This window comes from Megascapheus bottae, chromosome 19, assembly GCF_031878675.1.
Source record: "Megascapheus bottae isolate mThoBot1 chromosome 19, mThoBot2.hap1, whole genome shotgun sequence".
NCBI classification, from domain to species: Eukaryota; Metazoa; Chordata; class Mammalia; order Rodentia; family Geomyidae; genus Megascapheus; species Megascapheus bottae.
The window spans coordinates 9,090,946-9,105,251 of record NC_143527.1 but is presented as its reverse complement, the minus strand read 5'-3'; the positions used below and the strand labels follow the sequence as shown (position 1 = coordinate 9,105,251).

General features: G+C 38.4%; 1 protein-coding gene across 8 annotated transcripts in view; it reads left to right on the top strand.

Moving 5' to 3' along the window:
- Positions 1–14,306, top strand: part of Zcchc2 (zinc finger CCHC-type containing 2) — a 53,672-nt gene that overhangs the window by 30,667 nt on the left and 8,699 nt on the right. For 5 of the 8 annotated variants that reach the window (XR_016538809.1, XR_016538808.1, XM_090352996.1 and 2 more), the window contains exons 7-12: positions 3,195–3,278; positions 4,461–4,518; positions 5,330–5,465; positions 6,516–6,580; positions 6,973–7,067; positions 12,779–12,922. Coding sequence is in view for 6 of the 8 variants with exons in the window: in XM_090352996.1 (XP_090209122.1) it covers positions 3,195–3,278; positions 4,461–4,518; positions 5,330–5,465; positions 6,516–6,580; positions 6,973–7,067; positions 12,779–12,922 (582 nt within the window). In the remaining 2 variants the exon portion in view is untranslated. The remainder of the gene's footprint in view (positions 1–3,194; positions 3,279–4,460; positions 4,519–5,329; positions 5,466–6,515; positions 6,581–6,972; positions 7,068–12,778; positions 12,923–14,306) is intronic. The other 3 variants (XM_090352994.1, XM_090352992.1, XM_090352993.1) reach the window with 3 other exon arrangements.

The following is a 14,306-nucleotide window of genomic DNA, read 5'->3' as shown; positions in this document are numbered from 1 at the left end:
AACTCAGGGCCTGAGCACTGTCCTTAGGCTTTTCTCAAGGCTAGCACTAGCACTCTGCCACTTGAGCCACAGTACCACTTCCGGTTTTTCTGTGTATGTGGTTCAGAGGAATGGAACCTGGTGTTTGTGCATGCTAGGCAAGCACTCTACCACTAGGCCAAACTTCCAGCCCCTCAAAGAACATTTTTCTTTCTTTTTTTTTCATATATTTTTTATTGTAATTAATAGAAGTGTTACATTATATTCACCAGATAGAAGGTGCATTAATTCACATACATTGATACCCTTTCTCATGTCTTGGTCCCCATTTCCCTCCCCCCTCCCCCCACCCCCACCCCTCAACTTATTTTCCCCCTTCCCTATCCAATTTCAAATAACCAAATACAAATATATCCAATATATCAGATAACAAAGTGAGATACTATAACAATATGAGATAACCAAGGGACAGCAAAAGAGATGAGAGATAACATAGTACATTAAGGACAACAATCACTCATTATATGGCTTTTGTTTCTATATTCTAGAGGTCCTTTCATTTAGCATCATACTATATGGCCTTATGTATCTAGGTTTTGCTCTATTGCAAATCTCTGCTAGGAGAGCCCAAGGTTTCTACTGATTATGACAAATGAGGGAAACCATTGAGCCTATGTTCCTTTGAGTCTGGCTTACTTCACTTAATATGATTTTTTCTAAGTCTTTCCATTTCCTAACAAATGGGGCGATGTCATTCTTTCTGACAGCAGCATAGAATTCCATTGTGTACAAATACCACATCTTGTTGATCCACTCCTCAACTGAGGGACATCTGGGTTGGTTCCATATCTTTCCTATGGTAAATAGTGCTGCAGTGAACATCGTTTTGCTAGTGGATTTAGTGTGTCCTTGTTTATGGACAATTGGGTAAATGCCAAGAAGTGGAATTGCTGGGTCATAGGGGAGCTCTATGTTTAATATTTTGAGGAGCCGCCATACTGCTTTCCATAGTGGTTGAATGAGTTTGCACTCCCACCAACAGTGTAATAGTGATCCCTCCTGGCCACATCCCCTCCAGCATCTGTTGTTATTAGTTTTCTTGATCCTGGCCATTCTAACTGGAGTGAGGTGGAATCTTAGAGTTGTTTTGATTTGCATTTCTTTTATGACCAGAGATGTTGAGCATTTCTTCATGTGTCTATAGGCCATTTTTGTTTCTTCTTCAGAGAAGACTCTCTTTAAGTCTTTTAATGGGATGGTTGTTACTTTGGAGATTAGTTTGGGAGTGATTCAATTTTTTGAGCTGTTGATATATTTTAGATATGAGGCCTTTGTCCATTGTATGATTGGTGAAGATCTTCTCCCGCTCTGTAGGCTTCCTAATTAATTTACTAGCTATGTCCTTTGCCATACAAAAGCTCTGCAGTTTAATGCAGTCCCACTTATCCAGCCTTTCTCTGATTTGTTTTGATTCTTGGAAGAACATTTTTCTTAAAGAGAAAATAAAATACTCACATTGAGAAGGTAAAAAGCTTTGGTTGGATGCTGTACATAAAGGAAGTTTTAGTTTTTGTTAGAGGGAGTTTGTGTTTTTTGTGCACATATGCGCTTGCCTTATTTTGAACATAATTAACAATCAATTAAAAAAATACAACTCTTTGTGACTAGTTGACTCAGATAAGAAGCACAACTTTGTGGATGAATTTATGTCTGAAAAATGGTAATATGTTTGTTAAAGTCACGGTCACTCTAGAGCCATATAGACCTATAGCCATATAGCCTGAGCCAGGTGGAATTGTTTCTTAATGTTATCTGTCAGTAGCATCTGTTTAAATCTACAAGGGCATTGAATTAATAAGCCTAGGGCAATAGACTGCCAGGAAAGGGGTGTGCCACGTGAGGAGGACGACTCTGGATGGTTTGGTAAGGTTTTAGTCCCACCAGCAATGTTAACCAGGGCAGCAGACTTTATGTTAAGGTTGTGAAACTAAAATATTCTTGAAAACACACAACTTGAGATTGGAAACTCCCAGTATGATTACTCCTGCTGAGCACAATCACTGCTGAGCACATTGCTGACAAGGTGCATTTGTGCACACAGGGTTTTGTATTTGTTTTCAATTTGATAGCTTTACTGTTTGTTCTAGTACAGAGAGCGATACTATATCTCCTGACAACTTAAGCTAAGAAAACAGTATTAAATTCTTAAATAACTTATGTCCCATTCTAAGTTCCATTGCTATCAAAATGTGCTCTGTGAGCCAGTGTTGGAGCCACAGTTGGCTTGTCACTGCTCTGTAGTAGAAGGACATAAATTCAGAGTAGTACTGGGAGTTTTTAGTGGTCCATCACAGCTTGCAACATTGTTAATTGCGTTTTATAAAAGTAACAAGCAGGCACTGGTAGCTCCCACCTGTAATCCTAGATACTCAGGAGGCTGAGATGTGAGGATCTCGGTTCAGAGCCAGCCCGAGCACAAAAGTCCGTGAGACTCTCATCTCCAATTAAATGCCAGACAACCAGAAGTGGTGCTGTGGCTCAAATGGTAGAGTGCTAGTCTTGAGCTGAAGAACTCAGGGACAGTGCCCAGGCCCAGAGTTTAAGCCCCACAGTTGACAGTGCCCACACACACCAAAAAAACAGTAACAAAAGCTAGGTGACTTGACTCCCAGCAATTTGGGAGGTAGAGATTAAGGGATGATGAGGCCAGACCAGGTATAAAAGTACATTGACTGCACAGTAATGCTTGCCTACCCTCTCCAGTGAAGTGAGGAAGCACTGCAGAAAGATCGAAGGCCAGCTTAGCCCAGGCATAACTCTGGTTCTGCCTTGAAAATTACCTGCCACAGAAAAGGGATTGAGGGGTGTGGCTGAAATGATAAAGCAAGTGTTAGGTCCCAAATTCTGTCCCTAGCATCAGCCCCGCCCCCCAAAAATGAACAAGCGGAAGATTTGAAAACAGTTAAACCAGTCCCTGTTGCTTGAGAGCACCCTTCTAGTCAGTTCATCTCACGAGGAAGCACTGTGGAGCTGACAAATGTGTGCTTGCACACAACTCCATCAGTCTGTCTTGAAGGCCCTCACTGGAAAAAATGTGCTCTTTATCACTAACTCTCCACTGTCTTCTCTCTCAAGAGGAAAGTAATCACTATGGTGTATGTGTTTATCTTATCTCCCACTATAATAGAATTAAAAGTAAGAATTGCTTCCTTCAGGTAACTTACCATCCTCTCTGAAGACTTCTAAGATATTGGAACACTTAAAAGAAGACAGCTCAGAAGCTTCCAGTCAAGAAGAAGGTAAATGCAGATCTCCCTAGAATAAATCATTCTGTCGCATGTTGTTACAGGGATGGAGCAGATGAGATGATGGTTTTAGAAATCATCCAAGTCACAAATATAGACAACCTACTACCTAACGAATGTAACTGTGACCCTTCTCTACATTACCCTGACAATAAAAAACAAAATAAAAAATATACACAAAATATGTAAGTAGGAAATAACGCAAGGCAAGTGTACTCTCGTTAGAATTTGAGAAAATGCAGATGCAAACCGTTAAACATCACTTTATATTCATCAGATTGATTTTATCAAGGAAGGGAAACTCAAGCCCTGTGGATGGCACGTGTGGCAAAGCTGGAGAGAATTTTATGCTGCTATCCATTGATTATACTTCTGTGAAGCTTGCTGCACATATGCCCAGGGAGAAGTGTTGAGAGGTACTCAACACAACCTTGTGTTTGTAAGAGCAAATATCAGGAAAATGCCTGAATATTTCAAGTATTTCAAATGCCAACAAATACAGATAAATCATGGTATATTAGGTCTTGGTGATAGTTAAAGCGCATTTGTAGTATATTTAAACATGCACACCAATGTATATATTTGTGAATACACTTGTGGGTAGTTAAAATGAAGCTTTCATCTGGGCATGATGGTCTAAAACTGTAACCCCAAACTCTCAGGAGACAAACACAACACATTTGTGGGGTTTTGTTGCGGGGGCGGGGGGCAGGGGGTGACTTTTTTGTGTGGCTATACTGGAGCTTTGAAGTCAGAGCTTGCCACTTGGTAGACAGGCACTCTACTGCTTGAGCCACACCCAGTCCTTTTTCTTTAAATTCCTCAGATATAGTCTCATATTTTTGCCTGGAAGGCCTTAGAGTGCATCCTTCTACCTCTGCCTCCCAGTAGCTATGGTCACAGGTATATGCCAACATGCCCAGCAAAATTTTCTTAGTTTTGAACAGCGTTGATGTGCTATTAGGTGACACACATTGGAGAGGATATTTAAGATGATTTAGTCACTCAGTATGTCTTTGAAAGCTTGCTTCCTTTAAGTATCTTCTGTGTTAGGAAATGTATACAAGCGTTCTGGCCATCCATCTCTACTGATTGCTTTGTGTCACTAGTACTGTCCTTTAGACATTGTCGGGGACATGTGGTACAATCAATGAATGACCTCTTCTCTTACTCTAGATGTGTTACAACACACCACCATTCACAAGAAACATACTGGGAAGAGTCCTGTTGTGAAGTAGGTATCTGAGTCCTAAAACATAAATGTCTTTGTGCACATTCAGACCATTAAAATATATTTGGCAATAGTTCTATAGCTTTGTTGTTTGCTCTGACCCATGTATGTTGTATATCCTTTTGTCTCCTTTCTTGCTGTCTTTTTTTTTTTTTTTTTGCCAGTCCTGGGCTTGAGCTCAGGGTTTGAGCACTGTCCTTGGACTTTCTCAAGGCTAGCACTCTACCACTTGAGCCTCAGCACCACTTCCGGCTTTTTGCTATGTATGTGGGGTACCGAGGAATCGAACCCGGGTCTTCGTGCATGCTAGGCAAGCACTCTACCACTAGGCCAAACTCCCGGCCCCTTCTTGCTGTCTTTTAGGTTGCTGTTTTTGCATTTTTTTCCCTTCTGTTTAGCCTTGGTAGATTTTTTTGTGTTTGGGGGTGGGGGGGTGTTCTCTTTTTGCTCAGGCTGTTCTGGACCACAGTCCCTGCTATTTCATACATCCTGTCATAGTTGGGGTGAAAGGCATGCACCAAGGTGTTCAGCTATTGCTTGAGAGAGTATCTTTTTGCCCAGGCTGGCCTTGAACCACAATCCTTTCAGTCTCAACTTAGGATTGTAGGCCTTTGTCAACTAGTGCCCAGACAATATCTGTCTATTTATTTCTCATAATAATTTTTTCCTAAAGCCTATCACATGGCATTCAAGTAAGATAAATACTGTCTAAGACAACCTGAAGAAAGAGTTACTGTAGTTTCTTCATTGAAATGATGTGTGGGTTAATTATTGGAGGCAGATCTTTCACACTGTCGTAATCTTTTTTTGATAGCAGTGTTGGTACAAGCTGTTCTCCACTGGATGGGCTTACCATGCAATATTCAGAACAGAATGGAATTGTGGATTGGAGGAAGCAAAACTGTGCCACCATCCAGCACCAAGAGCACTGTGTGACCTTAGCCGACCAGGTATGGGGTGGAGGCTGTTTGGTACCATATAAAATTGCTGCTTCCTCTGTCTTCCTTTTTTAAAAATGAGGATTTCTGTAAGCATTCGGTCAGAGAGTATATCTGGGAAGATGAAAGGAATACTGACAAGCCTATAGCAATACCTACTCACTTGATATGCTCTGTATTGGATTTTGTCCTCCTTAGCCACAGAAAATACATTCTAATCTAAAGACATCAAGTAGATGCCTCAAAGTGTGGATGTTACTGAATCTCGTATAGTCTGCATGTTTTTTTTTTTCCTGCACATTACCTAACCTGTGAGAAGTTTCAGTTTGTTCAGTTAGACACAGTAAGATTTAAAGCACTAATCATAAATTGGAATCATTATAATATATAGTAATGAATGTTAATGAGTATGGTCACTCAGCTGGCATGAGTGCGAGCCAGGTGGTAATGAGATTCATGTCTTGAGATTTCATCATGCTTGTTAAAGTAACAACTTTAAACAGGAAATGTTGGGGCTGGGAATGTAGCCTAATGGTAGAGTGTTTGCCTCACATGCATGAAGCCCTGGGGTTAATTCCTTGGTACCACATACACAGAAAAAGTCAGAAGTGGCGCTGTGGCTCAGATGGCAGAGCTCTAGCCTTGAGCAAAAAAGTGTCCAAGGATAGTGCCCAGGCCCTGACTTCAAGCCCTAGGACTGGCAAAAAAACAAACTAACTAAAAAAAAACCAGGAAATATTCATTTCTAGAACTTTCTGTGGCTATATTTTTTTTGCCATATTTGAAAACAAAACTGTAGAAAGGCACTGCTGTATTCAGAATAAAATAAGATAACTCCATCTAAGAAGAAATGTAATTTTAATCATGATAACTAATAAGTATTGTCCAAGCATATATAATACATGATTCTGGTGAATGATTTCAAAAATAGGTTGGAAATGTAAATTTGTTACAATGTACAATGGGGAAAGACATTCATTTTTAGTGTTTGATATTAGAATAAAAGGTATTTATAGTAGTATGGTTTAGCTGTCATCTGACTTGTATTTTTATTTCCTCTAGCATTCTGCTGAAAAACGGAATATATCTTCAGTAAATAAGAAGAAAGGAAAGCCACAAGTAGAAAAGTAGGTCCGATTTAATGTTTCCAGTAATGGAAATTCAGAAGGAAAGACTGCATATAGCATTCGACTATGGATTTATCTAGCTTATGTAATATAGTCATTTTTTCATTAGTGATTTTGTATTCTGGGCCTAGTGAGTTTTAGTTAGAAGTATTAACAAAGGCAGATGACAGACATAAAACTGGGTTTTTAGGCTAGTACTTCAAGGCTAATCACATGGTTCAGTTCCCCTCCCACAAGAGGGAAAACAGAATTCTGAGACTGTGTACTAATTCATGAATCTTGTACTTAAGTTGCCCATAAAAACATCCAGGGGAATTTTAGTAGTAGAGTACTTATTACTGTGTTTGACAGAAAACCTTATAAAGTGTTGGTTATGTATACATTTGATTTAGGGAGAAAATGAAGAAAACTGACAACAGATTGAATAGTAGAATAAATGGTATTAGACTCTCCGCTTCTCAGCATGCCCATGGTGGCAGTGTAAAAGGTGAGTTCCTTTCACATACCCATTCCCCAAGCATACTTGTTTAACCTAATTCTTATTGGTATTAGTAGGTATTGAACTATTGTGTCATATCCTGGTATAGTTTTGCCTTGCATTGATGTGTATGCAACCCCAATTAAACTATACTGAAATTAATCAAGTTAAACTTAAGGACTGTAAGTCAGCCATGGACGTAGACATTTCCTTCACCTCTTCCATGCCAATAGTCATCCAGCTTGTTTCCGTCTCTGACCCATTCCTACTCAGCGAGGCCCAAGGCCATGGGTCTTCTCTACAGTTTTGCAGACCATCCTCGTGCTATTCTGAACATGTTTTAAGTGTCATGTTTCCAATATTGTTAACTTTTTCATTAGTAGCTTTCTTTTGTGGGGGAAGACTCAGATTTTTATTGGATTAGAATTTTTTTGTGTGTTGTCCATTTACCCACCATTATTTTAAGGTCTCTTGCACTCTTTCTTAGGCTTATGGTTTGTTTGGCTGTAATACACTCCAGTCTACCACTTCATTGGCTTTCTGGGTTTGTTTTTGGTCTTTACTGTTAATAGTAAAGATAGAAAAAAATGAAAACAAAAGCCCACAGACTTCTGGGGAATGTTTATTTGGTCTGTGTGTTTCTAACATAAGGAGTAGCTGGAATCATGAATAATAGGTTTTAAAATTTCAATCTTACAATAATACATTCACTTGTGATACAATGTAAATCACTATAATATATTTCTTAAATGGGGTCTGTTTTTTTTAAATTCAGTATTGTATTGAGAGATTGAGTATTTTGTGAAAGAAAAATGGTTGCATTTTGATCTAAACTCATTTAGCCAACTCCACCGGTCAGCTCCACCGGGAGTAAAAATGACATGGAAAATTCTGTCCTGTCTACCCAAGGATACAGTCCCAGCAGTATGTTGTCATGTTTTGCTGGCTCTTGAGGTTCCTTGTGTGATGGCCACTGAAAGCAAGAGGAAAAGGCATTACTAAGGATAGTAAAAGATCTGCGGGTTGATGACTAGAACAACCCCTGCCCAAATTATCTTTGCTGGGGCTTCATGGCTCCTTTTCCATGCAGCCACTACGTTTGTCTTCCAAGAAGATTCTGAACTGATGAGTCTCGTGGTAGGCATCTGTTGCATACACCTTGCCCCTCACAGGACCATGGTCTCATTTCCCATCTCTGGAACTCCTGTTCTCCCAAGCCCTTCGTCGCCATTCTTATAGCTTCCTATTTCTAAAGGAGAAGCACAGGAACTGGATCAGAGACAGCAGTGGATTTGGCTTTTGTGTCCCTTGTTTCTTAGACATGTGACCTCTCCGAATAAGTAGTTTTCTCATTTATTATCTAGAAAATGCCTCACTCACTAGATGGTAAGATTATATGTAAAAACTTTAGTATTTCAGTAGTACTAGGTCCTGTGCTATTCACAAATTTAGGTTTTTCCCCCCTTAATCTATATGAAAATATATATTAAGTTTGTGAGGCTCTTATCTCCAGTAAACAATTCAGAAATATATATATATAACATATATGAGTGTATGTATATATAATTGCAGTTTATTAAACTTTATAACCTCCCAAGATCATTTGTAATAGGAACTTTGTAACATCCCAAATACCAATTTTTTTCTCTCTCCATCTGTTTATGGCTGCTGCTGTAGCACTTGAGTCACACCTCTAGTTCTGGGTTTTTGCTGGTTAATTGGAGATAAGAATATTGTAGTTTGTCTGCTTAGGCTGGCTTTAAACAGGGATTCTTAGATCTAGCATTCTGAATAACTAAGATTATAGGCAAGAGCCCACCAGAACCTAGCTCCTTTTAAATATATATTTATAGTTATGTGTTTACATATACATATACATGCATATATAATATTTTAAATATTATACAAACATATATACATATAGTTTTAATGTATTATATTAAGCCGGCACCAGTGGCTCATGCCTGTAATCCTAGATAATCAGTAGGCTGAGATCTAAGGATCATGGTTGGAAGCCAACACAGGCAGGAAAATCTGTAAGACTCCTTATTTCCAATTAACCACCAAAAAGCCAGAGTGGAACTATAGCTCGAGTAGTAGAATGTTAACTTTGGGTAGTAGAATGTTAATCTTAAGCGTAAAAGTTCAGGAGTAGCATCAGACCCTGATTTCAGTTCTCAGTACTGGCACATGCACACATACACACACCAACTGTTTTAAATGTTGACCTTCTATTTGGGATAATATATTCGTGAAGCTCAGAAATCTACAAATTAAAAAAGGGAGCAAAATAAAGATACTTCAGTTTTCTATTTTTCTTGTGGGTCGTAGGGGTTGAACTCGGCCTGACTTCTGTCCCTGAGCTCTTCAACTCAAGGCTACCGCCCTACCCTTGTGCCAAGCCCTACTTCGTGTTTTCTAGAGGTTAATTGGAGATGAGAGTCTCCTTTTGTACCCAGGCTGGCTTTGAACCTTGATCCTCACATCTTAGCCTCCTGAGTAGCTAGTATTATAGGCATGAGCCACCATGCCTGGCATCTAACTTTTTTTCCCTCATATATTTTTATTGTAATTAATAGAAGGGTTACATTATATTCACCAGATAGAAGGTGCATTACTTCACATACATTGATACCCTTTCTCATGTCTTGGTCCCCATTTCCCTCCCTTCACCCTCGTCCCTCATCTTGTTTTCCTCCCTTCCCTATCCAACTTCCAATTACCAAATACTCATATATACAATATATTAGATAACCAGGTGAAATGTTGTAACAATATGGGCTAACCAAGGGAAAGCAAAAGGGATGAGAGATAACATAGTACATTAAAAACAACAATCACCCATTATATGGCTTTTGTTTCTATTCCTGGAGGTCCTTTCATTTAGCGTCATACTATATGGCCTTATATATCTAGGTTTTCTCTATTGTAAATCTCTACTAGGAGAGCCCCAAGTTTCTACTGATTGTGACAAATGAGGGAAACCATTGAGCTTATGTTCTAACTTTTTTGTCTTAGCATTAGGCCCAGTGTCCACTTCTATAATCCACAAGCACAGGAGGAAGAGGCAGAAGGAGTACAAGTTTGAGGACAGCCTGGGCCTTTCTCAGAAACTCAGGTGTCTGATGTATGCATTGCCACAAAGCAATATCTAAGCTTACTCCTTACTGGGTGCCAACTGGCTACTCTGGAAGCAGGGCTATAGATATCAGGGTTTGATATCAGACTGGGGGGCAGAAAAGTCTGTAAGACTCCATCTCCAGAACATCCAGTAAAAAGCCAGGCTAAAAAACTAAGTGCTGATGGCTCACAGCTGTAATCCTAGCTACCTAATTAGGAAGCTGAGATCTGAGAATCACAATTTGAAGCCAGTCTAGGTAATTTGAAACTAGCCTGGGCAGGAAGGTCCATGAGACTCTTACCTCCAATAAACCACCAAAAAGTCATAAGTACTGCTGTGGCTTAAGTAATAGAGCATTAATTTTGAGCATAAAAGCTCAGGAACAGTGCCTAAGTCTTGGGCTTAAACCACACACACACATACACCCCTAAACACATACAACCACCAGGCAGAAGCCTGGGCTTAAACCACACACACACACGTTTAAATTCTGGGATTAAAATTTTTTTTTCTAAGTTTATCATAGCATCTCTTCTGCCACCCCACTCTTGTGTTTCTAATGATGATACCATAAAGTTTGAAGGGAAAGGAGTTGGTTGGCCTCTCAGTTTCTTTTACAAGATTTACAGTGCTATAAAGTTAGCCAATTTTTGTTAATATTCCAGAGTTGATAAATGTGGCCCCGTCACCTGTTTAGTTAAATGGTTCTTTGTAAAAAATTTCAATAATTCATAATTAGTAATAGGAATTTTTGTAGGGAGCCAGGTGATGGTGGCTCACATAATCTTAGCTATTTAGAAGGCAGAGAGCTGAGGATAAAAGTTCAAAGCCATCCTGGGCAGGAAAACTGTGTTACTCTCATCTCCAATAAACTACTCAGAAAACGCCAAAGTGGCACTGTGGCTCAAGTGGTAGAGCAATAGCCTTTAGCAGAAGCAGCTCAGGGACAGAGCCCGGGTCCTGAGTTCAAGCCTCAGGATAAGAAAATAATTGTAGAAATAAGGATTTACATTGTAAGTCACTATTGAGATACACTGAAAAGTCTGTTTGCATCTCTCTTTCAAAGGCAGTTGTGACATAATGTTTGTCATAATTGTGTCACCCTTCTGCAGCTTCTGTCTCTACATATAGGAGTATATATAGTTTCCAAGGTCTGCATAATTCTGAAGCACTTCATCAAAGAGAGATAATTCTACTGTAGATTTAAACTTAACATGTTAATAAGTTCTTTGAAAACTGCAATTTAATATATAGCATTGTGGTAATCAAAGTACTAGTGAGAATAGTGTAAAAATGGTTTTACATATTAAGCTACTTGTGGGGGAAAAGGGCTGCTTAACTTGTTCATTTTATGGTGAATGCTGGGTGTACTATTTCTATGCAAGAGTTTCAAATGTGCAACAGTTTTTAAAGGTTGTGTTTTCATGGGTGTGGTTGAATGCTAAACTATCTGATCAGGCCAATGTCTTGGCCTGTACCCTTTTCTTTAGCTTTATTGTATCTAGTAATTCAGAATCTATCCTCTGTTGGTATAGTCGATATTTTTTTTTATAAAAGTGTTGCCTGCCATGTAAACTCCTCTACCATTTTTCTAATATTCTCATGAGTTTTGTGCAATGTGGCATTAAAATACTACCTAAGAAGATGTAAAAACATCTGCATTCTTAATGCTTTGATTTTTTTTTCAGTATTCATGAATGAATATGTGAAAAAATAAATCAGTATTCACTAGTGAATGTTTATTCTCTTTTCTTAAATTACCTTTTAGTAATTGTACAGAGGGGTTTCTTTTCAACAAATCAGTTTATAACTACAGTGTCTGTTGACCGGTGTCACCACTCCCATCCTTCCCAACCCTCAAGTTACCTGGTTAGCTTTAGGCTTCTTTAAGTCTTAATTTGTTACAAACTTACCCCCTTGAAAAGACACAGGTTAGTCATCTAAGTGGTTCATTACACAAATCCTCTCTTTTCAAAGATACTTTAAGGCATTAAGATAGAAGCTCTGCTACCTGTTGGACTTTAAAAAATGAGTAGAACATGTCGTAGTTCTGAGCCAGTGTGCATTTTCAGAACCAGACACGCCAGTAATGTGCCCAAAGCAGATGTAGCTAATGGGTCATCACAGGTTCTATACTTACCTCTACCCCATCTTGTTGTAAACTTCATCCTTGGGCAGAAATTAAAGAACTGTTCAGTCTGCTGAATGAAAAGCATTTTATTCTTTTGAATTCCCTGCTTTAGTTAAGTGAATTATCATTTTGTGTGACTATTCTATTCTTGAAGTAAGTTTTCAACAAGCACTTGAGAATTTAGAATATCTAAATTTAGAAAGTGGCTCAAAATGGTATTGCACAGACCCTACAAAGAAACCTTAATGCTTAAAGTCAGTAAGATTGACTTCTTCTCTTCTGTGCTTTTGTTTTAATAATGTCTTTATCAATTACTTTGAGTTGGAATTGTTACTTAGTAATGAATTTTCACTAAAATCTAAAGCTATTTGGAGTTCATAGGAAAACTGAAAAAAGTATAGCTAAACTAATTTCTAATAGTTCACTTTGGAAATTAATTGAACTTCTTAACATGATTTTTTTTAATAGAGTTGTTATTTTTAGATGTGAATTTGGACATTGGATCTGGACATGACACATGTGGAGAAACATCTTCAGAGAGTTACAGTTCTCCATCTAGTCCACGACATGATGGAAGAGAAAGTTTTGAAAGCGAAGAAGAAAAGGACAGAGGTTTGCTTTTAGGAAGGGGTGAAGGGAAATACTGTGTTCTTTACTGAAATCAAAGCCAAACGATTTTATATTTCTATAAACTTATATCCTATTTTCATTTTAAATGCTACAGAAGGTTTCTTAAGGCCTTGTGGTAGCAGTTTCTAGAAGTGTTAATGTTATAAGCTTATTTCACTTCATGTGAAATAAAAAAAGAAGAAAAAAGGATCATAAGAAAATGTCGCATTAATATATAAAGACTGTATTGTGTATGCTGGTAGATGTATATACATTTATACTTTCAATATCTGCCTAATTTTTATAAGATTCTTTTGTTCCAGTTAATAATATTTGTCTTAAAATTTATTTTATCCGAAGTGGTGCTGTGGCTCAAAGTGAGTGCTAGCTTTGAGCTGAAGAGCTCAGGAGCAGCACCCAGGCCCAGAGTTCAAGCCCCATGACCAACCGAAAAAAAAGTCTATTTTGTCTAATAGTAATACAGCCACTCTAGCTCTTAGGAGGTTCTAATTTTATGGTACTATATTTTCTATCCTTTTAGTTCAATCCCCTTTGTCTTTAAATCTGAACTGTGTCTCTTGAAACTATGTAGTTAAATCATCGGTTTTGTATTTAGTTTTTGTATTTTTGCCATTTGAGCTGAATGTTTAGTCCTTTTATATTTAATGTAATTACAAATATGATTTGGGAATGCATGCTACCTAAATACAGGCATTGCTTTCTTAATCCTCAGTATATGTGAAAGCATTCACAGCTCCCTGTGGACATCTCATTTTCTACTTTTTCATTTTAAATATTTTGGTCAGCCTCTTCTTAGCTCCAGACCACACTACTTCAGATAGCCATGTTGCTAAACACTTACCACTGATTAATTATGACCTGTCTGTGGATAATGATTGTTAATGTGCTTGTGAACATGAACTGCCAAACAGGTTCACACGTTGACTTTACAGGTTTGAGAAATCCAAACTCAGGCCCTGTGTAATGACTTGCTGGTACTGTTTTTCATAGCTACTGTAATTAAGGGGCTGTTAGTCAGCCAAGACTGCTTCAGAGATGGAGAAATGGTGAGATTGGGACAAGAGAAAGGCCATAAATCTCTGTTCTTAAGGATTTTTCTTCCCCTAAGTAAACCCTCCACAGATTGCTATGAGCCTTAGTTTCTACAATTTGGAGGTTGATTTTTAATAATTTTGCTGCGGTTCTTGTTGGTATTGATGATCTATGCCTTCTGCAAGTGATATTTTGAAAAGGCATATGTTGGTCATTCTTCACGTGCTCACATCATCTGATTGCTGACATCTTTGTCAAAAGGAGTATGCGTGCCGTGAGAAGCATTATCACGTGATTTCTTTTGTAGAGCTCCTCAAACCATCACTCTGTTTCT